The sequence below is a fragment of the Falco cherrug genome, chromosome 9 (assembly GCF_023634085.1).
Source record: "Falco cherrug isolate bFalChe1 chromosome 9, bFalChe1.pri, whole genome shotgun sequence".
In the NCBI taxonomy this organism is placed as follows: Eukaryota; Metazoa; Chordata; class Aves; order Falconiformes; family Falconidae; genus Falco; species Falco cherrug.
The window spans coordinates 34,633,103-34,657,488 of NC_073705.1; the positions used below are offsets into that span (position 1 = coordinate 34,633,103).

At 44.0% G+C, this 24,386-nt stretch overlaps 2 protein-coding genes across 10 annotated transcripts in view; one reads left to right on the top strand and one right to left on the bottom strand.

The window, feature by feature from the left end:
* The first annotated feature begins 316 nt into the window (after window positions 1–316).
* ATAD1 (ATPase family AAA domain containing 1) lies at window positions 317–20,923 on the top strand. 3 transcript variants are annotated; one of them, XM_055721383.1, is made up of 11 exons: window positions 318–475; window positions 2,570–2,745; window positions 4,466–4,564; window positions 4,842–4,962; window positions 6,601–6,801; window positions 7,958–8,064; window positions 10,897–10,986; window positions 13,065–13,115; window positions 16,043–16,179; window positions 16,723–16,828; window positions 20,784–20,914. In XM_055721383.1, exons 2-11 carry the CDS (start codon window positions 2,584–2,586, stop codon window positions 20,823–20,825), a joined length of 1,116 nt encoding a protein of 371 aa, XP_055577358.1. In that variant the 5' UTR covers window positions 318–475; window positions 2,570–2,583; the 3' UTR covers window positions 20,826–20,914. The 3 variants fall into 3 exon arrangements, with proteins under 3 accessions (XP_055577361.1, XP_055577358.1, XP_055577360.1); XM_055721386.1 differs by lacking the exon at window positions 13,065–13,115 and having other exon boundaries at window positions 317–475; window positions 20,784–20,923; XM_055721385.1 differs by lacking the exon at window positions 20,784–20,914 and having other exon boundaries at window positions 16,723–17,512.
* PAPSS2 (3'-phosphoadenosine 5'-phosphosulfate synthase 2) overlaps window positions 20,423–24,386 on the bottom strand; it is a 48,844-nt gene continuing 44,880 nt past the window's right edge. For all 7 annotated transcript variants that reach the window (XM_055721378.1, XM_055721377.1, XM_055721381.1 and 4 more), the window contains 2 exons: window positions 23,491–23,720; window positions 20,423–22,976 (listed from right to left, as the gene is read on the bottom strand). In XM_055721378.1, the coding sequence (XP_055577353.1) occupies window positions 22,835–22,976; window positions 23,491–23,720 (372 nt within the window). In that variant the 3' untranslated portion in view covers window positions 20,423–22,834. The remainder of the gene's footprint in view (window positions 22,977–23,490; window positions 23,721–24,386) is intronic.

Genomic DNA, 24,386 nt, shown 5'->3' on the forward strand with positions numbered 1-24,386 from the left:
AGAGACAGTGAAGCCACCGTTTTCATTACAGGTTGAAATTGGAAAACTATTACCTCAGTATCTCGTAGTAAACCACTGATGCATCCTCAAACGTTGATGGTTTTCGTTCTGGCATATCCCTTAGCATCCCCAGTCTGCCAGATACCGCGTTTTCCAAACCTGACCTGTTAACTTCTGCAATGTCGCTGCTTTCGAGGGGGGACGAAGGGTGTTTATGAGGGAGCGGGTGTTCGGCGTGGGGCGGCTCGGGGGCCGGGGGCTCTGGGCCGGGCGGCGCGGCGCGGGGCGGGGCCGGCGCCCGGAACCTTCGTGCGGGGCGGCGGGAGCCGGCCGGAGGAGGAAGCCCGGGACGCGCCGCCGCCGCGCCAGGGCCCGCGCTGCCGCCGCAGCTGCTGGCTGCCGCCTGCCGCCGCCCGTGCGGCCCCCGCCGCTCCGCGACCCGGCCGACTGCGTGTTCGAAAGACCGGCCCGAGGGGTGAGTCACCGGCGGGAGAGCGAGCGGCCGCCCGCCGCCGCTGCCTGCCCCTGCGGCCGCGCATGCCGGGCGGCGGGAAGGTCACGGGCGGCCGGGTCCGGTCGGGCCCGGCGCGGCTCTCACCGGTGCCGCCTTCGCCTCACCGCGTCGCCGCGGCCGGGCCCCGGGCCGCCGCCGCGTCCTCGGCGGGGCCGGGAGCAGCCCGAGGCCTGCTGCTGCCCTCGCTGGGGCCCGGCGGCGCCCCGGGAGGCCCGGCGGGGCGGCCCTGCCCTGCCCCTTCTCTTCTGTGCGTCCGGCTCCGGTGGCCGCCCCGCCGGTCGCGGGGGCTGCGCGAGGGTAACGCCGAGCCCGTGAGCGGGAGCGGTTACTGTTGCCTGAGGGCTCGGGGAGAGGCGGGGGTGCTCGCGGTGCCCGAGCGTTCGCGGGAGCGGAGCGGCGGCCAGCACCGCTTCTCCTTCGGTTTCGTTTTTCTAAGGGGAGCGCTGGCACGCGGCAGGCAGGGCTGGAACCGAATGCGGCGGTAGCCGTACGGAGCTAGAGTTTGCCGTTCAACTAACTGTCCTCGTTTTCTCGGCAGTCTGGCTAGGAAATACGTGCTAAAATTCATGCGGGATAAGCAGGATTTTGTTTAGAAATCACGCTTAAATGTCTCTCCTGTTACAGCTTTTTCTTACAACCGGTATTCAGAGCAAGGATCGCCTGAGAAGTGGGCTTTTGCACTGGGGCTTTTTTGGAATCTTTTTTTCTTGTTCGCTGAATACATTTTATTTTAATATGTCAGGCTTAAGAGAATATGCAGAATCTGCTTGTTCTGTATTACTTGCTTAGATGCCTAACCAAGCAGGTAGGCACAGCAACAGTCTTGACTTTTTAGTTTCTAAACAGAGAATGTAGAGTTAAAAAAGCCAAAGCTGTTTTAGTGGTCTGCACTGAGATATAGCAGCAAACCATCGATGTCTTTTGGTTAGCATGTCATGGTACTTCTCCTGATTCCAGTCTGCCAAATCCTTGCAAACAGAATCTATGGTATGGCATGGCCTTGACTTGAAGGTGGGGTCGACATAGTGCAGCTGCCAGCCAAGTGAGGGGGAATTCAAGGGTATCTTGGCTGTAGGTAGTCCAGCTTTTCCCTGGCTGACTGCTCAGTTTGGAGACCAGCCAGGGAGCATTGGAAGCTGCCAAAGGAATTGCCACTGATTTTGCCCTTGCAGCAGGAAAACCGGGCAGTAAACGGGGAGAGCTTTAGGGAGAGCAGAAATCCCACCAGCTGAGGAGAAAGTAAATTGGGGAAGGAAAACCCTGATTTTATAAGTAATTTTTCAGTGGTTTAGGAAGAGGTTTTTTCTTCTCTACAGCCTGCTCCCTTAACTTGAAGGTGCTGTACTTCCTGGGTTTGGCTCATACAGCAGCCAGCCTTTTCCCTTGATAGCTGTGTGCCACATCCAGCATTTTCAGTTTTCCAGGGATATTAATAACTCAGAATATATTCTGCTAGCTGCAGGCTCTAGCTCTTAACCTTGTTTTACTCAAATATGAGTTGTCAGTCACTCCTTAATGTTGCAGTTGAGTGCCTTTCCTTTAAACTTCCTCTAAGGGAAAAGAACTCCCTGTTTAAATAATGTAGTTTTTGTCTCCATGACTTAGCATTCTTAAGTCAGTAACAGTCACAAAGCGTCAGTCTTAAAGGGAATGTAAACTTGGCACTGACATAAAGTAACCGTTATTGCTTTTATTAGGGTATTGTATAGCTGAAAGGAATGCAGATTTCTTGAGGGACAAGTGAAATCAGGACCTTTTGGCATGTAGTCAATCAAGAAGGAAGGCCTTAAATTGTTGCTGTCATTTCTTGTCTGCTTACTGAAAATGGAAATGAAACAATTGTTACACTTAGTGCTGCATGTTTTAATCTTACGCGATTTTATCTGTTGGGGTTGTGCTATTGAGGTATTTCATTATGACTTCATGGTAAGCTTTATGCCCATTGTGTGCCTGGGAAATAGCTTTTAATAAAATGGTGTTTAAATATAAGGTAGATGTTTTCTCAATTTTAATTTGCTTGCTTTCTGTCCCTCCCTGCACTTTTTTTACATTTAGTGTTGAGAAGCAAAATGGTCCATGCTGAAACATTTTCACGTCCCCTGAGCCGGAATGAAGTGGTCGGATTAATTTTTCGTTTAACCATATTTGGTGCTGTAACATACTTTACCATTAAGTGGATGGTTGATGCCATTGATCCAACCAGAAAGCAAAAAGTAGAAGCTCAGAAACAGGTAGAATTTTATTCATAAATCTTTCTTTAAAATGCTGTTCTTGTTTGTTATTGTTCAAACAGAGAAATATGCTAACTGAAAACTAGACTTGCAATAACCAACAAAATAATTGTCAGATGTATGTGGAATAATAAAAAGCCATAGAATTGTTTTTTAGTAAAACTCAGGATCTAGGCGGTTAGTGTTTTCAGTGCTTAGATTTTATAACAAGTTAAAATTTCTAGCTTGAAGTGGCAGAAAAACTGTTCAAAGTGGAGTGTGATGTTGTCTCTAATTATCTGCAAGTGTGTGGTCCCAGTGCCGTTTCTGCTTCTGACAACTTTGCTAAGCAGCAGTCCTGTTAAATAACGCTCTCATCAGTCTCTTTGTTGCTTTTTAAAACCTTGAGCAGAAATGACTTAATTCTTTGCTGCTTTTTGGCAACTTAATGGCAGAGGCAGGGACTGTAGTTGCTCATGTCAAAGAGGAACACTGCTGTCCAAATGCCTTTTTAAGAATAGCTTGCACTTTGTCCCCCTCTCTCTGTTCTTCCCGCAGCTCCAGTACCAGTCAAAATGGTCTGGAACGGGGAGGAAAAAAGTGAAAAGTCTCATTCCTTATGTTGAACTAGAATGACTCGTGGGGGTTAATGCTCTGGGAAAAGATTTGACTTTTGGTTTTGAAATGCACCTAAATGTTTCCTTTGCAAAGTATTTAAAGGAAATGTTGCAGCTTTTTTTTGTTTTTTGGATGACACAAATTTTACAGATTCAAACAGCAGTTTTGAGCCACCTAGTTCTTCTTTGGGTGGGTTTTCTTTTTTTAATGAAATCTTTAGTTAAAAAATTGGCTCCACTTTAAAAATCAGCTTTCACAAACTGTGCTAGTGCCAGCTGTTATATAAGAGGTTGCAATATCCCAAAACCATGTCATACTTAACCGCAGGTTTGAGTATAAAGAGAAACTGAATTGTGTAAGTGTGTTGACACAACAAATGACTTTTCCTTTTGAATTGGGAAAAAGAAAACATTGAATACATAGAAAAAAATGACTGGGTTCTGTGAATTACCTTTTTTTTCTTACAAATATACTGTCTCTTTGACACAGTGCCGTGGAGGTTTAGGGGGGTGGGGATGCTTTTTATAATAGCACAATTATATCTCCCTAATGGGAGTGTGTGTGTGTGTCTTATTTGCAGGGTTGTGAATGGAGGTAATTAAGCACGTAAAAGAACTCTATAGAGTTCTATTTAATAACAAGTTTCAGGCTTTTCACCTGAATCCTGTACAAAGTTTGTAAGGAAAAATGGGCTTTTTTTTTTTTTTTTTTTGAAGTGTACCACATCTGTGTCAGCTTTGAAAACTCCTGTAGGGATTATGGAAATGATTTTGTGCTGAGGTTACCTGTGTGTCTGCAAACCTGTTCTGAACAGCAGACTGTGTTTTAATGTTTATATTGGTTGCTTTTCAGGTTGTAATGTATGGCTTGTGGTTTTAGGGGTAGGGGGACTGGTGTGACACTCTACTCGATGGGAACTAAGACGTATGATTTAGTTTCACTCAAATGACAAGAAGTCTTTAGGAAATAGCAGAACCTTCTACTGCGGAGAGATTTAACCTCTTTTCAGATGTGACTTACAGAGAAGCTGTTCAGAGTCCAAATAGCAGTACTTTAAAAACTAATTTTTTGATTAAGCATTCAATTTCTTTCTCTGATTTTCTTGTCGTTTTATTTCCCTCAGGCTGAAAAACTAATGAAGCAAATTGGAGTAAAAAATGTCAAGCTTACTGAATACGAAATGAGTATTGCTGCACATCTCGTAGACCCACTTAGCATGCATGTAAGAAACTGTTGTCTGTGTTTTTCGATGAAAGCATTTCAGACATGGAAGATCTTGATTTTGACTCTAGATGACATTATTTGTCATAGATGGTATCTATGGAAATACTTATAAAAAATTCTGTAATTTAAAACTAAAATTGCATTGTTGAGAGCAGAGTTTTTTTAATCACTTGCCTTTTTTATTTTTGAGGCCTTGCACTGCTTTTAAACTTGTGGATATTTTTTTGATGGCAGGGACTTTGATGATCATGTCTAATACTGTTTCTCCATATTAGGTAACCTGGAATGATATTGCAGGCTTAGATGATGTTATTACAGATTTGAAAGACACTGTCATTTTGCCCATCAAGAAGAAATACTTGTTTGAGAATTCCAGGCTCTTACAGCCACCAAAAGGTAGGAAGGAAATGTTATGGATTTATATGTTGGTATTTAAAAAAACAAACAAAAAAGTTACAGTTCTCCAGAAAAGAAAGAGCAAGTGGGTTGCCAGTCCAAAATGCAACCGTTAGGACTGATGCCAGGGAAAACCCCTCAGGTTTTTCCTCTTCTCTTGCTGTGGAATCAAGTCCTAGTGAATAAGTTTCATCTTAATAATGAAGTGGTAATTGCTTTTCAGTTATTGATGTTACATTTTGGTGCACTAATCTATGTAGCCTGCATTTTTAATTGCCTAAATTGTCATGGGGTTGGTTTTTTTTCTTCTTTTACCTCATCTTGTCCTTTTGCAGAGGTGAGCTATAACTCTGCTGTACAGCTTTATACACTTGCTTAATCTTTCTGTGGTGTCTTGGAAAACACAAGTCATAAACATGAGACATCAATGTAAGCCAATCTTGCAGACATCTCTCGGTTCTAGTCCTTAGAAATTCCAGTCATTCAAGGAGACAGAAATCCCATTTTTCTTCTGGAGATGCCTTGATTTTCTCTGGAGTTGAGTTGCACGGTACTGAGGCAGTAAGAAAACCAGTGGGTGACAAACTTTCCAACAGTAAAACAGAAGTTGGACACTGTCTGCTGGAATGTTTACAGCCATATTTGGTGTTTGTTACTGCAAACAAGCAGAATTTGAACCTAAAATGTTGGACAAAATGCCAAAGTTTCTTTACTACTCTGATCCCTGGCATATTGTCTTCTGAATATTCTGTGAAAACTGCCTGTATCTGAGCATCTCAGTTTTGTGTACTAAGTGATGGAAAATGAAGTAGTTTTGTAACTGGTTTAGTTTTTCCAGGCTACTTTCTGTTTAAGTCACAAATTGAAACTGTCTGGGCAATTACTTCAATATAATGATCTAATAAGTTGAAGGAAAAAAATATTTTTTATTTATCTTTTTAAAGCAGACTTTCCACATAGGGCAAGATCCCCAGTTTTATTAGTGGCTTGCACTGTGTGTTAATTGGAAGTCATTGCTTCAGAGTAATTATGTTTGGGGTAGTCAGTCACATAAACAGAAAAAAAACCCACCTGGTAATTCTGTTTCAGGTTTGCTTGAGTTAATTTTTTTTTCTTGAAATTGTTTTCTTTATGACTATGTTGGGAAGAACACTACTGTGAATTTTTTCACTGTGGCAAGTTTAAAAATACGAGATGTCATATTTAATTGTGGGTAATTTGTTTAAAATGTTTGTAGATTCTGTGTTCTGTTTGGGTTTTTTTTTCCCTCCCCTCTCTGTGCTGTTTTATTAGCAAGGCTGAAATTGGCTATAAACAAGGTCTGTCAAATGCTTACAGAAAATAAATAGGGGTTTAGTTTCATGTAACCTTTATAGTCACAATAATAAGACAGCCATCTTTCAGACAGATATTTCCCTTGAATTTCATCATACCTGTTTTTAGATATTCTTAGCTTTAATTTTATAATAATAAGGATATCTGAAATAACTCTGTATTTGATTTGATGGAACGCTGTGTAACTTGATTTCTTACCTTTTAAAACTTGGCTAAAATACAAGCCTGGACGATACCAGGTCTGTCATACCAAAGCATGTTTTCTATACAGCGACCAGAGTTCTAACACTGTTACCTTTTCAGGAGTACTCCTCTATGGCCCTCCTGGTTGTGGCAAAACACTGATCGCCAAAGCTACGGCAAAGGAAGCAGGTTGTCGATTTATTAATCTACAGCCTTCAACACTGACAGACAAATGGTATGGAGAGTCTCAAAAACTGGCTGCTGCTGTCTTCTCCCTTGCTATAAAGCTCCAACCATCCATCATTTTTATTGATGAAATAGGTAAAAATCGTATCTTTTTTTTGAAAGTAACTATGGCAGAGTGACATGAAACTGTAAGTTCACACTGATGGGTAGATTAATCTGCTGTCATCTTTCCCTTAAAAAAGGTTATAATGGAAGAAGGTTTAGTAATATAAATAGTATTGTAAAGAAGTGGTGGCTTAGGAAAAATATTTCTTTGTGTTAGTGAAGGAAATTACAAGCAGAAAAACTTGCTGCTTATTTTTGGTTTGGCAAAGGTGGTTCATGAGGAGGGCTTTTCTTCTGTCAAGGGAACTACTTATTCAGGAAACCCATCGCCTTCAGCGCTTCTGCCATGTGGGCATGTAGTGGAAAATAAAATACAGGTTTAGGAGAGCTTGAGAATAATAGTTTAATTTTATTGAAATTATAAAAAAATATTTAAATTATAAAAATATTTAATTATAGTAAAGAAGTAGGAGGACAGGAAATTCAGCTAGGGAGACAGTAAGGGTGTTGGTTGTTCAGCGCATTTTGGCTTGTCACGTTAGTGTTTAAGTCCGTGTGAATCTGAGCAGTTTAGTTAAAATTGCCCATTGCCTCGTGGCACTGGCGCTTCTTTGTGAGTTGTACAGTTTGAAGAAACAAAGCCTGATGAAGCTTTTACTCTTTGCACAGTTTATGCTGGGGCTACGTTCTTAAGATACTTTTTATCCTTTTTTTATAGGTGTGAAAAAGGTAGTGTTTTTCTAGCTGTTGGAAATTCTTTAGGCAATGACTAGTGGAGTTAGAGCTCTGCATAACTGAGTCTGTCCTGCAGCTAGCTGTTCTGTGCTTTGGTGTCTTCTAGTTTGCCAAAGTCTGAATGCTTCCGTCTCTGCTTGAGAAATTCAGGTGACAGATACACTTTCCATGTATTCAGGAAAGGGAAAATTTGGAGCACAAGATTTGGGACAATCTTGTGTGATGGGTGCATACTCATGTAATGTAATTTAAAAGATGTGCTTAAAAATAGCATGAGATTCCATTTTTCTATTCTTCATGGTAAGAAATATTTTTCATTTGTTGACAATGTTTATTAAAAAAAGTATTTCTAAGGTAGAGAATAGCTCAGGTCTGCACGTGAGAAATCAAACAGCGTAGTTTCTATGGCAGGATTGAAAGTAAACTGCTCTATCTGAATTCTTTAATACAGATTCCTTCTTACGAAGTCGATCGAGTTCTGACCATGAAGCTACAGCTATGATGAAAGCTCAGTTCATGAGTCTGTGGGATGGACTGGACACTGATTATAACTGCCAAGTAAGTACAGAGGAAGATGAGAAAAGTAATGTGATTCTTCCCTCTTGGTTGTTGTGCGTTGAGCCATTTGGGAAGAGCTTTCTTCTTGAGAAGACTGTTTTTGTGGGTATTTTAGTTTTAATTGAGGTGTTCTTTTCAGAAGTGTCTTAAGTCTTAATAATGTAGCTGTATATTTTGAGCTGCCAAAATTGGGAATTTTTTTTAAACTGTTTCAAAAAATATTTTGTCAACAATATTTTCTTCAGGTGAAATGAATCTTTGATTTCAGGGAAGGTACTGAAAGATTTAAGTATTCATCAGAGTTGCAGGTTAGTTGCTTTGTTTCCAGAAGAGCATTAGGCTGGTGTCAGACATGCACTAGACTCCAGAGTTAGTCTGAAAGGGTAGAGAAGTTGATGTTATCAAAAGACAAATTGTATTAAATGGAGCCATGCTTCCATCCTGTCATTCCTGTATTCTTCCGTCCCCCTCCCATACTCTCTAGAAGTACGGTATTTTGGAGGGGAAAAAATACAAAAGCTGCTGGTGTTGTAAAACCAACCAAACAAAAAACATTTATTAAATAAATGAATGTAGCATTGACAAAAGCCTGCTTGGTATGTTTCTGAACTGCAACCTGGAACTGCAGTTCTTTTTAAGGCCTTTGAAAAGGATATTTATTCTCAACTTCTAAAATCTTCAGCCTTTTTAGTTTGTATTTTTCTGTGAATGGGTTCTGATGCTCCGACCACCATTTGTTCTTTGTAAAAATCTGCTTTTCCTCCTCTCTCAAGCTTGTGCTAAAGATTTTTTCCAGTTGATTTCCTAAAAACTGATTAGAACACAGTGAATACATATACTGAGGAGCTTTAAAGCAGACTGCTTACCATTAATAAGAGGCCAATGGCTTGAAAACTTAACTGGAAGCTAATATGATCTTGAAAGCACACATTTCTTCCAGTGTTTGAATGTATTATCTTTTTTCCCAACATACTGACAACTTCCTGGAGCAAGTTGAATTGTTCGTTCCCTGCAGTAAGAAGATATGTGGTCTTACCCATCTCTTGAGTTCAGCATGCAGTCGCTCTTCTCCTTTACTTGTATGGCTCTGCAGGGTAGGGAGCCACCAAAATGAAATGCAATGCAAAAAATTGGCTGGAGGCACTGCAGGGGTTGATTCAAGTTTCTGGGGAGTTTTTCAGCAGGAGTATTTTGTTTCAGTACTGTATCTCGGGCATCTCCCCGAGATGTCGTTGCAATTCAGGAAGTGTTTTTCAAGCGATGCTTTTGACACTTGCATTGTCTCGGGTTTTGACAGCCAGCTCACTGGGCTCTTCTGTTAACTACAAATGTTTTCTTGGGAGCTTTGGGTAGATTGTGTGATTCTCGTCAAACAAATTTCCTTTGAATAAGGATTGAATTTGGCTTTTGTTACGGTAACAAAAATTCCAAGTGCTAAGTGGAAATTGTAAATAAGTGTTACGATGAATGTTACGTGTTCCTCTGTTGATTGCACCTGAAAAGCATGTTGAGCTTTGGGCTAAACCTGCCAAGGATGTAGTCTTGAGGCTGGCAGGATCTTGGGGCGCGGTGCCTGGAAAACAGTGCTATGCTGCTTGAAGGGACCGTTCAAGTCTGGAAGCCCCATACAGCCACACTTCACGTCCGCAGAACCTGCAGCCAAAGCCGCGTTTGGGAAGGTTTCTCCGCCCCGGTGGCACAGAAGGAACAACTCTTTGGGTCCAGCGTTGGGCTTTGGCATAGACCCCGGGGAAGCGCAGCAGGGGTACGGTGATGCTTTTTTGCAGGAGTCAGCTAAGCCGAACATAACTTGTTTGGCACGCTGGCGAGCACAAGCGCTTGCAGGCATAGCGCTTTCTGGAAGGTGAGGACTGCTGGGGAGCCCTGACAAAGTGTGCCTTTGGGCTTTTTCTGTGCGTAGCAGTCGGCCACCGTGTAGTCAAGCCTCTAGGTGGCAGGGTGACTGCTCCGGGCCGCGCAGCCCAGCCTGGCCAGGGCTGCTGCAGCTGCCAGGGCTGGCTGCGGAACACTGACCCCAGACAAAAGGCCAGAAGCACGTCAGGAAACTGTATTGATAGGAGATTAATTTCCCAGACATTTTTCACTTTTGTGACTGGGTATTTACAATGTACATAACTTAGAATAACAAATGAGAAAACAAGACTGATGTGAATGGAAAGTAAACTTGCTCTTAAACTAATAACTGGAATACAGTCAAATGAGGTGAATATTCTTTTATTGAACTTGGCTTGTAAACACCTCATGCGCTGCTGTTACAGAATACCAGTGCATATAGTTTCTTGGCTGACTTTTAATGCTTTTTCCAATGCTTAAAAAAAAGAAACAACACTGTAATGCATTGGAAAGCTGCCAGTTTGGCTGTCCTGGTGAACTGATTGCCTTTCTTTTTTCAACACAGCACAAAAATGCCACATTTTTTAATACCTTATCAAAGCATCTCCTTTCAAGTTCCTTCTAGACCATAAGGAACTAAGAAGACATCACAAAGATAAGATATATATAGAGAGAGATATATAAGCACGAGTTTTGGGTTACTGCTTTGAGTTTGAACGCTCAAATCAGGCTCAGGAGACTTCAGACCAGTGTAAAATTTAATCTCTACCCAGATGGTACCCTGTGGTACCAGTGCTGTCTTTAGTTGCCTCTCCAGTTGCTGAAATCAGTACCAAGAAACTTTACGTAACTTCTTTCAATGTCGATGTTCTTGATAAAGTGTGAAGGAGTCAGATGTTTGATTTTGAAAGTCCAATATGGTGATGTTTTCAAAAGCTGGTTTCAGGCTGACTAGTTTTTTTCTGTTGTTGTATACAGGTAATAGTTATGGGAGCCACCAATCGTCCTCAGGATCTTGACTCTGCAATCATGAGAAGAATGCCAACCCGATTTCACATCAACCAACCTGTAAGTCATGCCAGGTTTGCCTGAACAGTGCACTTAGCAGCTGAGCTGCAGGCCTGTGCCTTATCGACCAGGAAGCGCCTGTCTCTGGATTTTTTACAAAGAAATGCTGCGTTATTTTGATCTGGGTTTAGTTTTTTAGAAGCTCATATATAATTTAGCTTTTAAGGTGAAGTTTCTCACAGAAGTCTTGAATCCTTGGGTCTTTTACCTGAAACAATACCATGTGCTCTTGAGAGCTTCCCACCTGTTTTCTTCATCTGTAAGAATGGAGTGAGTGGCTTAGACACTGCACACTGGAAAGAGCTTAGTTTTAATTTGAAAACAACCACAAAAAGTGACTGCACACCTTGCCTGCAGGGGAGAGTGGCACCAGGTCAGATAATGTCGAGAAGCAGGTACATATTGACTACCATTTATACCTTACAGATACACAGTACTTAGTTTTTAAGAAGAGGGAATGAAATCTGCCTATCAAAGCCTACATTCTGCTCAAGCCTTTCCACAGTCGGGCACAGCCAGCAATCTGAAAAACTGGTTTTATTTTGCTTGTGCTTTATGGCAAACGGGCAGTAATTAGGTCTTTATCAATTAGGCCAGCTGTCACAAGGTTACCCTTACTGTAAATTTTGCTATCGCCATCCTTTTCAAGGTATTTTAGTCACCTTTGAACACTTAGCGATATCACAACACGTTTTTGTATCGGTATTATGAAGAGTTCAGTCATGGTTGTTAGTATTCCCTTCTGGCTACAGAAATGCCCTTCATTATTCATTTTTTGCAGAAACTTAGAGACAAACTGGAGGAGTAAAACTCTTATTGATTGTGCAAGAGTAGTCATGTTCCCAGGCACATCTTGTTTGAACTGGCTTTCACTCCCGGTGGGCGGATACTTTTTGAAACAAAGCATTTGTAACCTACTTACTGCTTTTCTGCGATGCCTGTTCATAGGGTTTTATCAAGTTTTCCTTGAATTAGTAAGGAGCAAGAATGTGTATTTTGGTACTTTTATCATGTCTTTCTATCAAGAGCTGGTGTTAGAACGATGGATTACCCACGGGTAACAGTGCCTCAGGATATTACGGGGATTGGCTTCCTCTCTCAGGATCAGAACTACAACAGGAGGTGTCATTTGGGGCACGGACACGTGATTTTCCTTACCCCGCTACAGCCATATTATGAACTTAGAGCTTGGCCTTTGTTCTTGTCTGTGGTACTTTGCAGTACAACCAAGGTTGGTTCCAGCTTTTTTATTGAGGGCCAGTATAATTTATGTGCTGTGGATTGGAAGTGTGCACAAGTAGGATGACTGTAGAGTAGTTAAAGCCTTGCAGATCTTGTAACCAGGTTTGAGGTGAAAATGCCCAAAATTACTTATAAGAAATAATCTACAAGACAGAGGGAAGTTTGGGAGAAGTATTTTTTGAGACAGTGTCAACTGTTCAGCTGCTAGAGTATCTATGGGGTATTTCCCCCCCTTTTTAACAATGAAAGTGAATTTGGTAGGTTTGGTTTTGGGAGACGCTAAAACAAATCTCTTTGCTGCCTGTGTTCTACTTTGCTAGTAAGGATATGCTTAGGACTTAACTTTTTTTCAGTAACCTCATTACAGTATGTGATTTATATTGCTTAAAATTTCCCAAGCATCATCTGTAGAATTAAATTTATTTTTCTTTTTTAAAGCAGAACAGTTTATGCTTTTCATCTGATTTAGCAAAGTATTGAAAGCATCCTCTAGATCGAGAGTGTCAGCCCTCTGTTAAAGGTGATGGGAAATCTTTGGAGACAGCTGCTCTCACTTAGGGCAAAGTAAGACTAAATGTCAGTGCGTTTTCCCTTTCCCTGTAGTCAGTGTAAATGTATATGCTCAAATGTTTAGTTTCATGTGCTCCTGGAGTCAGAGTACCCTAGATCTTGTTTTGCCGAGTGATTTGCCATCAGATAGGTTTCCTTAGTGTGTATCACGTCTCCTGTTTGAGGGATCAGCTTGTGTGACTGAAGGCCTGCGGAGTGCAAAATTGAGATAGATGTTACATGTGTTTATTTTTGTAGTCCAGTAATTTTAATCTCTTTTGTTTAAGGCTCTGAAACAAAGGGAAGCTATCTTGAAGCTGATTTTGAAAAATGAAAATGTAAGTAAATTTCTATTTTAATGGTTAATTAGCTGTATTACTGTTCTCATGAGTGCAAGCTCTGGAGTTGTAGAAAGCATGTTTTATAATTGACTGTCTTGGAGTAAGGTAGGGATTATCTACCAGGGATCTTGGGAATCTTTTGTGGGTTTAGGTGTGGCGTTAAATCAGTAGAGTTGCTTACTGGTTTAAGCATGAGCCTCAGTCAAAGCAGCAGTCTTGGATTTTGTGGTGATTCACCATCTCTGAGGAAAATTAATTTCTCTGTCTCTGTTTTCCTATTATGTAACAAGATAATAAATTTATCTCTCTAAAGATGAAGGTGAATCGCGTTTGGAAATCACTTTGATCAGTGAAAGAAATTTCAAGACATTGTGAAGCAGGGACAAGAGATCCTGATTATTTTTTTTAACTCTGTAAAGTCTGTTGGCTTAAGTCAAGAAAGGAGCAATTACATTTTTTGACTGCTGCTTTTTGCACTTTGATCCATAGCTCATATTTCCTTTAGGGGAAAACTACTATAGATGTTGTTACTGATATTGTGTGGTGTTCGGGTTGCCATCTGCATTCCAAGATGAGGGGAAGGGATAGGTATGAGCACATCTGGTAGTGTCTGACTATGGGGCCTATGCTATTGGAAGTTCCTGCCAAATTTAGTCTGAAGCACTAATTGTCTTGTAGTTAATGTTGCAAAGTGTCTCTGGGTTGACGTCTATCCTAATCAATATAAGTTATTAGTAAAACCAACTTACATTTTCTTGGGAGGCCTAAAAATCACAGCTCATCATTGCAAGTGGCTGAGCTATTGGGGAGGATGCTTTGCAAATTTTGGGTTGTTTGTACAGGGTTAGAATATAGGTTGGCTTTTTCACAAAATATTAGATACTGATGTGAAAATGGGACTGCTACAAAGTGGCAAAGGAGTTGTGTAGGAAGAGCTGACCTGTTTGCAGAAAATCTCAAACTAAAATGTCTCTTGCAAGTGGTGGTTTCAGACTCAAATTTCTCTTCAAGAGCTGTTAGGGAGCTATGCTAAATAGTAGACCTTTATACAGGCTCCCTGTATGTTTGCAGCCACCCAGCCCTTGCACACAAATGGACCCTGTGGCTTTTTTGCCTTGGCAGCTGGGCCTGGGAGTTGCAGCACCTTGGCCTTACGGCCTTCAGCAAAAACTAAATCAGCACCTGAATATGGACCTGGAAGAATGCAAGATGTATCGAGCATCTGGCAGTGAACCACAGCCACACAAACGGCGTTTGGCAGAGGGGCAGGGATTAACCTTTATTGGTTATCCCATTGGAGTAATAATTGGATCTCAAGCCCAGCTTATTTTTAGCCAGGGTGACAAACTTCCTGCCAGTCCTTCACGTGACAGGTGTAGTCATGCCCTCCATTTTCCTTGCCTGTCTTAAAATCTTGTTTTGTTTCTTTTTTCTCGCTCGAAGGGAAATCCTTGTTAATGCCTGCTATACAATGTGCCCGTTTTCTATTTATTCTTAGCCAGCTGTGCTGCTCCATTCAATTCTTGGTGGCCTTCAGCCCCATAATGAGCAGATACCTTGCAGATCCACAGCTGACTGTTACTGGCTTCAGTATTTGTGTGCAGGATCACACTTTTAAGCAAAGCACTTCAAGATAGTAAGGCTGTAGTGTCTGTATGAGGCACTTTGGTGTAAGCCAGCTGCCACTTTTGCCTTAATTTCCATGCTGGACAGCCAGACGGCTTGCTGCAGTCCTAAACCAGAGCACTGCGTGCTGAGTCATAGGTCAGGAAGCTGGAGCTTACGTAGAAGCTCAAGATAGGAGCCAACAGGACAGTGTGACTGTAACCCTTGTCCTTCAATAAAAGCGGGAGGAACAGCGGGGAATTGGAGGGGTGCTTGGTGGATGTTGATGCGTTCTTGGGTTATCCTGGGGAGTACATGGGTTGAAGGGGTAGCTGGAAGCAGCAGAGATTACATCTGGGGCTTTGCTTTCATCACCATGAAATAGTTTCCCTCCTGGAAGAAGTCATCCCATAGCTTCAACCTTTTATTAGACTAGTTTGGCTTTAACTTCTGAAAAGGAAATACTGATGCATTGGAAAATGTGCTGGAAGGGGCTGTTAGCAGAAATGCTGTAAATGGACTGAGTAACTGTGGGGTCTTGGCTGGAAAGAGTTCAGTCTGATCCAGTGCACGGAGTTAAACACATTATTTTGCCTCCAAGTTCCCCGTTTCATGGTTGTATAAAGTAGGAGCAGTTGTTCAGTAACTCAGCAGACAAGTGAGCTGCTGAGATAGTGAACAACTGCTTTTGAAGTTCTTACTCTGCACTGAAAGGTGGCAACAACAAAAGGTAAATGTGATGGGAGCTCTTTCCAGCCTTGCTGTGTAACTGATCAAAAGACGTGCTTATGAAAACAAGACTTAGTCATTCAAATAATGTTAAAAAAGGGCTGTGGCTGTGAAAGGAGACCCATTGGGTTGTGTTCGTTGTCTACAGATAAAAAGATGTATATAGGGTCTGATTGAGCCCCTTACCAAAAAAAGCAGTGCCGTTGCAGGAGGCTTGTGTGGGCATTTGGGATAAATGGGTCATTATTTCTGTGACCCAGTTTTTGCCATCCAGTAGGCTTCCAAAACCACACAGGAGCTTTGTCAGTGACATAATACACCAATGTGATGGTTTGCTTTTGGTTGCCTGTTCTTTTTTTTCATCAGCTACAGAGTTTTATGAGATGATGCATCAGTTTTATTTAATGAAATGAACTGCTTGGAGGGTTCAAAGTCTTAAGTTAATAAAACAATTTTCTTTTAGTTCTCAAAAAAAGGTCAAGACTGAGAAAGATCATCTTAGGGCAGGTAAAAATACTTGGAGGTGACTGTTTCTTGTCCTTGGTGAACAAAGTAAATGAACTTGAGAGTCCTTTTTTGTTTTTGGACAGGTGGACAGGCATGTGGATCTCCTAGAAGTTGCTAAAGAGACTGGCGGCTTCTCAGGCAGTGATCTGAAGGAAATGTGCCGGGATGCAGCACTCCTCTGTGTCAGGGAATATGTTAATTCTGCCAATGAGGAAGAAACGTATGTGTCTTTATTCTGTCTTTTATGGTAGCTGAATAGCAGTTGTGAATGCTTCTGGTGCTACACACTGTCCAATTAATAGTTTGTATCTTCTGATTTGAGTTACAAATTTCTAGGGGTTTAAAAAACTGTGCTGTGATTCACAGAAAGCAGGAGGTTCTCTTTTTTTCTCAACAAATTGCTACTATACAACAAAAAAACCCAACAAGTAAGTTACCTTTGTTCAATTTGACTGAAAGTAAGACTACTTGTTCTAAGGTGCCAAGCTTGAGGTGGCATGAACCACCACGTGGTATTACTGCGCTGCATTACCAGTTTAAATGCTGGTAACATTCTCGAACGTGCAGAACTCCGGTTGCTGTGCTGTTCCTCTGATTATCTCCCGTGCTTGCAGGTCATGCAGGTGTGGACAGGGGCATGTTTCCACTGTAACGCTGGGTCCGTGTCAGCTGCTGTTTGCAGTGATTTATTTCTCGTTGTGTGAATAACTGTTACACAGCACCTGAATCGTTACCTTGCTTTTTTTCTTTCTTTCTTTTAAAGCCATGACGAAGATGAAATTCGGCCTGTGCAGCAGCAGGATCTCCACAGGGCAATTGAGAAGATGAGAAAATCAAAGGATGCCACACTGCAGAATGTTTTGATGCATGTTAGTTTAGATTAAGACAAATTGTGTGTTTGCAGTTTCTGATGTGATTTAGTTTGACTTCTGTAATCAGTTAGCAAAAACAAGGTCGGGGGTGGGAGCGGGGATGTTCCTTGAATAAGGGAGTTCTGTTTCTGGAATTGTTTTTATACAACAAATTCTAAGTTATTGAAATTGTCATGCACAACTAAAGCATAACAGTAGATCATGAAGTGGAACAATTATAGCCCAGACCAAGAGCAACTGCCTGTGTCTTGTCCCATAATCAATACACTGTGTAGCCTTAAAGCAGGTTCTGACGTGGTGCATGGGTTCAGCAGGTCACCGGTGTGGAGGGGAGACAATCCATTACCAGTGTGTGTATATATGTACGAGCGTGTGTGTATGTATTAAATGTATATATCCACACATTTTTTTATATATATAGACATAATCTGTAGATAACTTGAGTATGGAAAAGCTTTTCTACTTACTGAATCAAACCAAATCAGAAGACGTATAGATTAAAGACTTGTCTAGATACTCAATTCACATTTACTTCTTCCTTTTAGCAGCAAATGGTGAAGATAGAAATTCTGCTTCTAGAATAACTTCCAGGCAAAATTTGAAATGTTACTGATTTTCCCTTCACATGACCACTTGAAATCTGGTGCCATTTAGTAAAGATAGTAAACTACTGTAAAAATGTTTGAATACTCTTCATTTTGTATGAACTCTGCTTTTTGAGGCTTTTAAAATGAATGCTGGTTTTATTTTTATTTTTCCCTCGATGTGAGTAGTTAGAGTAGGTTCTTAACTGGTCTTTCATGAAGCCCTACATATTATAAGGTCTCCGAAACTGCGGCTTTCTGATCTATTATGCATTGTAACGAGGGTTTGCTGCTATTTTTAATCTCCTCTGGAAGACCCACTGCTGCACTGTGACATTGTACCATGAAGCGTCATATGCATAGCTCTGAGGCATGGGGGGATGTTTTGTGATGTTTTGCTCTGTCACATGCTCTGATTGCAAAGGTGAAGAGATGGGAATAGGTTTTAGGTTTATAAATGTGATTTAGCAAAGTTCTGCTGTACTGGCTGGTAAGAGTTTTAGTAAATTCATGTAACGTTACAGAGTGATAAAGGCAAGGGGTTAAAAGTGTAAGTGGCAAAAGTGTTTCGGTAGAGTTATTGTTGGTAGGTTTTCAATAACTTGATTTTTCTTCTTATAATAATAATAATATGAATTGTGCACTAATTCAAGACAAATGTAATCGGTATTGTTCAGACCCACGGGGTGGTACGCTGTGTCACGGTTCTGCTAGCTATCGAGGGAAGGCAAGCGCTGAAAGCCAGATAATGTAACGTGAAAGGCACTGCAAAGTGAAATACAGACAGCTGGAGCCAGCTGTCCTGCAGTATTGGGTGCTGATGACCATTTGCATTAAGCACAGTGTTCTCGCTGGTGTCCTCTCTGGCACACCGGTTGTGTAATGCACCAGGCGTAGCAGGTCTTAGTTTGGCCCAATTTAATCTCCTTGGGTACTGAACATGGGGTTTTTAAAAACAGTTTAATAATTACTTTGCTTTTTGATACGGAGAAAGAAGTCTATGGTAAATGCATATTGCTGTAACACAAAGACATAGGAAATTAGGCATGCCAGAAATACTGGGCTGTGGAAATCTAAAAAGTCTGGGATAATGGAATGCCAGTGCCACAAGTCAGGGCAGAAGGCAGGGATGTGTGCCAGTGCTAGCTCTGGGAGAGCCCGAGTTCAAGGATTAGCCCTTAAAAGTAAACATGCAAATAGTGCTGCTGACTGGAAGCTGGTTTCTCGGAAGGTTTGGGTTATGCACATGCTGGATGAGGTTCTCCGGCTATTCAGTTTGTTTTCAGTGCCTACTCTGAAGTTCTCCCAGCCCCTCTCGGTAGTTGTTACACCTGAGAAATGCCAGGCTGGTGCGATGATGGGGCTCATCCTGCCACCTCCCTTTTTCGAGTGTGCTTCCTACTTGGTAAAGATGCAGCACAGGCAGCTGAAGAATGCAGTCTCAATTGGGTTTAACAGAGTGGCTCTGAAGTGTGCTCTCAAGGGAGTTTAAGTGTCAAACTGAGGGCAGGGAACACGAACAAAGCCTTGGATGTTTGCAGGTATCAGGGCCAGTCTATCGCCAGCTGAGCTCCGATCTCCTTTTTGTGTGTGTCTCCCAAAACCTGGCTGTTTGCGTGCGAGCTGGATCTTGCCTTTACCTTGTGCCTGTAGCGCATCACTGCAGGCTTAGGGGCTGATTTGGAGAGGCACACGGGGCTATTTCTCATTGCCCTGAGGACAGTTACTTCAGCTGGAGTGTAATTCCCACTTTTCAAAGGACTTTTCCATACTGGTCTACTTTTGCTGCCGCTTTGGGAGTCCTTGTCGAAGCCCGGACCCTTCAGGCAGCTTGCCAGAAAGGCTGGGCAAGTGGCATAGTTTGTCACGCAGGAACGCGGCCACGTTTGTAGCATGTCTCCAGTGGTTTGGTTTGGGCTCCTCAGCATCTGCTCCTGCCTTGCCGTAGGGTGGGGGCAAGCCCAGCCCCTCTCCTGCAGCTCCAGGGCCAGCTGCTCAAAGTGAGGAGCATCGTTCAGAGCTGTGGGCTGGGGCAGGTACTGAGCTCCGTGCTGTAGCGCAAAGTTCTATGTGAAACGGTCTTCCGTGGGGTTTAAAGGTTGAATCCTCTGGTAGGAAGAGGCACAGACATTCCCAGCAGGCAAAGAATTTGTTTAGAACCTGTTCAACCATAGCAGCCAGGGGTAGGCAATGTGTACAGTACAGGCCGTACTTAAATTTTCCCGGGGCTGTAAAGTGGCTCATCTTGCCAGTCCAATACTGCAGCGCAAACAGAAACCTTTGGAGTACTCTTAAGTAACAGGTGAATAAATGTGTCGTTTGTTTGCTCTGTGTTTTTTGTTGATCTGTTTTCTGTAACCTTCACCAGCGTGTCCATGTTTGGTTTCTGTAAATACAGCGCTTTTTTTATTTGAGACTGGCTTGGACAAGGGCATCTTTTCCCTGGCTGGTGCTTGGGAGCCTGGGGCTGCGGGCACCGCTCTGAATGAGCAGGGTGCCGGGAGCCCCAGCCAGGGGAGCCAAAGACGCTGCCCGTGTCCCGCAGCCAGCACCCAGCCCTGCACTGGGGCAGGCACAGGCCAGCAGCGAAGAGCCACCATCCCCACCACGCAGGAACCGGCAGGGCTCTCCCTTTGTCTCTCCCCAAGCTGGGACGTGCGGGATGCCGCATCACCCCACCTTCTGGCTGCTGGAACCCTGTGGAAATGGGTTTATGTGCTGGTTGAACAGCACAGGGGCATAGTGAAGCAGCAGACAGCCCAGTTTTATGTTCGTTCAGTGTGAGTTGTTAACACTGTACAGCTCGGACAGCAAAAAGGGAAATGAGATGAGGTTTCCCAAAGGAAATGGGCTCCACGGGCAGCCTTGCTGCTGGCTGGTCCGGCCATCGCCCTACCTGAGGAGCTGGGTGTGCAAGACTGGAACATGCCGGGGGGCTCCTGCCGTTATGGACCGGTCACTGCCCCAGGTGAAGTATGTGTTCTAATCTTCCCCCAAAAAATTAGAGTGAGTTACACAAATATTTATTTGTACTAAAAGTGAGTATTTTGTAGCAGAGTATCAAGTTCAGAATATATTAAATCATAAGATGCATCAGTTGAGGTACAAATTCCAGTCTCATGTCTTTAATAAATATACTATAAAAAAAACCTAGTCCATATACCCTATCTTAATCGGAGGTAATCGGTACACTATGCTATTTTTGAAAGGATAATATAAGTTACGTGTTTTGCTGTAACCATTTCGATTTACTGTGGTTGGCTTTTTTTTAACTGATTATTTTATGATGATCAGCAATAGCAATATTTTACTACTTTAAAATGACAAATATTGTGGTCATAAATGGGAGTATTGCTTTTGTCTTGCAGGTCCCTGCCAGAGGGCCCATGAGTGAAAGGCACGGGTGCTAGTGTGCTTTCAGCTACGGACGTGGGTGTTGCAGCATTTTTCTTGAGGTATAATGCAGCTTTGGGTTCCTTGCTCCAAATACTTTAAAAAATTACCCAAAACCACCCCAAGACAGGTAACAAAAAAGACTTTTTGCAGAAGTACTCCCAGTCACATGTAGTCTCGGACACTATACCATGGCCACAGCAAAACAGGTTTTAGCTTGCGATGTAACTCACTATCCTAAGTTAGGAGCAGAAGCGTGATTGTACTGAGCATAGATCCGTTTGTAATTAAAACCAAAGTACAAGAAGAGGAGAGCGCTATTTCCGTTTCATTAGAAACACATTGTAACCGGTCCTGGGGCACCTACTAAAAAAAGGGGCAAGTACAAAAATAATCAGTTCAGGTTGTTGCAATAACTAAGTGCACAGCTGTTTTCCCCCCCTCCAAAAAAAAAAAAAAAACAAAACCACCCCACCCCTGCTCACGATGGCTGTGGAGGGGGCACGCTCTTTGCCCCTGGCACAGCGGGGCTGCAGGATCAGCCCTTTCCCTGGGAAGGGCCGCGCTGAGCGCAGGCGGGACGCGGAGGGGCAGGCAGGCAGCTGCGGGGCTCCCAGCCGTGCAGGGCATCGCGCTCGGGCCTCAACGACCACCACGACGTGCACTGGTGCCAGCGGGACGTGCTCAGGGTGAGATGCGGATGGGGCCAGGTAAAGCTTTGGAGTTGAGTCACACTGCTCAGACCCACTGGAGGGGAGGTCACTGCAAGAGCTGCAAGTCAGCAGAAAAGCCTCACACGCAGCAGCAAAGTCCATGTTGGGGGCAGGGGATGGGGAGAAGGTACGGTCTGCAGTAACTTTCCACTAGCCAGAGCTGGGAGCAGCACCAGCCACCCGCGCTCGGCTCAGCACTGTCACCCCTTGCACAGCAGCACCCCACAGATACAAAGTAAAAGCAGGCCACCTGTACCCACACCGGGCTGGGGGTACAGATGAGGGCAAGCGCTTGAGCCATCTCTTGCCTGGTTTACTGGCAAGACCTGCCTCACACTGTGCTTTTGCCGTTTTGCCTTTAATTCACCTTTCAGATGGGAGAAGCACGGGCAGAGGACAGGGGATCCAATCCTGCCATCTGGGAGGATACTCACAAAAGCATGTAAACAGCATCCCCAATTTTTGTATGCTGCCCTGAGCCTTCTCAGAGATCTCCTGCATTTTACGATGCCTCCGAGGGGAGGTTCCCCCACCCATGGACCCACCAGGCTGTGAGCACAGGGGTCATCACTGCACGGTCCCCACACAAAGCTGAACTTGGAGCACCAGTAACGCCCAGCCCAGGTTTTGTTTTGACCAGAGAGGTCAAGCAGGAGGAACCAAGGAAGGACAGTGAGCAGTTGTCTCGGCCACAAGGAACTGGTGACGATCAAGGCTGATTTAAAAAAATCCTAAAAAAAAGGGCATTAAAAAAATCCTGCGGTTTGTTAGCAAAAATTGTTCAAGGCACAACCTGGAGGGCAGTGACTGGATCTGAGCATCGAATGCCCATCTCCCCCTCTCACCCTGGCAGCAGCAACTGCTCCTCGCTTCAGCGGCTGCTCCTGCCTCTGCCCAGCACCGAGCGAGGGGCAGAGGAAAGGCACTTCTTCATTTCTAAGAGAACAGACACATTTTTATCCTGGTGCCGAGGTCCCAGCTCTGCACCAAGGGCCACTGTGCGGCCCTGGTGGCACCACAATGATCCAGCTGGCCTGTCCAGAGGCCGTGGTGGGCTTCCCGCAGCTATGCTCAGCAGGGAATGAAGGGCCCGCTGCCCCTCCCTTCTAGCTCCACAGGGATGCTCCCAGCAGCTTCAAGGGGACAAGGACCAGGCTCAAAGTACTTCTGATTAGTAAAAAACATTCTGACCCAGGCAGGGAAATCCCACAGTCAAAGCACTGGAAATGCCAAGTAATTGATCTGCGTCATAGGGAATCAATCAATTATTGCTCACTCTTAATACAAGTTATTTCTAGGGAGTAGGAGTAGTGTTAATTCTTTTTTTCCAGCGACTGGTAGTACTCAGTTAAGACTTTCCAAGCTTTGGGGGCCATGAAGCCATCTGGTGGGTTTTCACCTTCACGAGCAAGCTTCCTCATGCGTGTTCCTGAGATGAAGTCAAAATCGTTGTGCCTGCACAAAACAGAGACAGGGGTGAAATCAGCACAACTGCCCTGAGCAGCTCTGAGACCCCCAGCACAGCTCTTCTGCCGTGCCAAGTGCATGGTCAGAAACCTCCTGGCACCAGCAGCACCCGTCTGCAGCTTCACACCTCACACCCAGCTTCACGGGTTTACAGTTGGCAGCAATGGGGTTCTTCTTTCCAGTGGAGCTGGAGGTGAACATAACACGCTTCTCCAGCTGCAAAAGGCTGTATTTCTACTGCCACTTAGTTCCTAAACTGTGTTTCTTATCCTCCCTGGTGTCTAAAAATGCACACCTTTAGTTTCATGTGACCCATCCTTGAGGTGACGTCAGCTCTCAGAGGGGAAAGTGGGTGGTTTTCACAGGTTCTTTGGCCATTCCTCTCCTTAAGAGGAGCACCAACTGCTTTTCCCTCTCCTCTGGAAAGCTACAAGAGGGATGCAATCACAAACCACGTGCACTGCGTAGGCTGAAGAAACAGTGACGCTGCTGCCTGCATTACCTGTTTGGGTCATAAAAATCCATGGCCCTTTTCAGTTTATTGTAAGCAGCCACCCGGAAGGGGACAATTTCCACTGAAGTCAGGCCCGGCGCCATGCTGAGGACCTTCCCTCCCTGCGTGGGCTCATAGAGGTCCTTCTTGGTCTCAGGATGAGGCATGCCCGCAGGGTCGCGCCCCACAATGTAGAAATTGGCCCCAGCAATCATGCGAGCTCTGCAGTGCCACTGCACCTACGAAGGAGAGGCACAAGGAGCGTGGGCTGAGGGCTGAGCAGCAACCGAGCCGTCCGCTCCAACCTGCAAAAGAGATCCTGGCAATCCACATGCAGGAAGGAAGGAAGGAAGGAAGGAAGGAAGGAGCTGTGTCAGCAGCCTTGCTGCAGTTTCTCATAGCAATCAGACTGCCCAGAATCACCTTCCCTGCTTGGACCTGATGCAACGTCACAGTTCTCCTAAGGACATGTATTTCAAGGGAAACACTGCGGATGGGAACTGGTCCTGTTCCAATCTGGCAGCAAGTGGAGGTAGCGGTTTGCTTTTTGAACATGTGAAGACAGTGCCCACCAGCTGTTGAGTCCGACGCAGGCAACGGCTGCCCAAGCATCCCTCTCCTTCGAGGGAAGTTGAGCGCCTACCACTTTCATCCCACTAATTTAGGGCCAGAAGGGAAACCACTGGCAGCAAACAAATGAACAACCCTGCCCAAGAGAGAAAAAGGTCACAGCAGTGAAGTCTGTTTCTAGCCCCGTTCTCTCCAGGTCTCCACACAGCTTTTGAAAGCACTGGAGCCCATGGAGGCAAGCTCTGCAGGGAGACGGCTGCCCCAACAACCTGCAGGCAATCCATGGAGGGAGCTAACAGTGAGGCAATGGCCACTGACTCCCTTCCCTGTGTCTT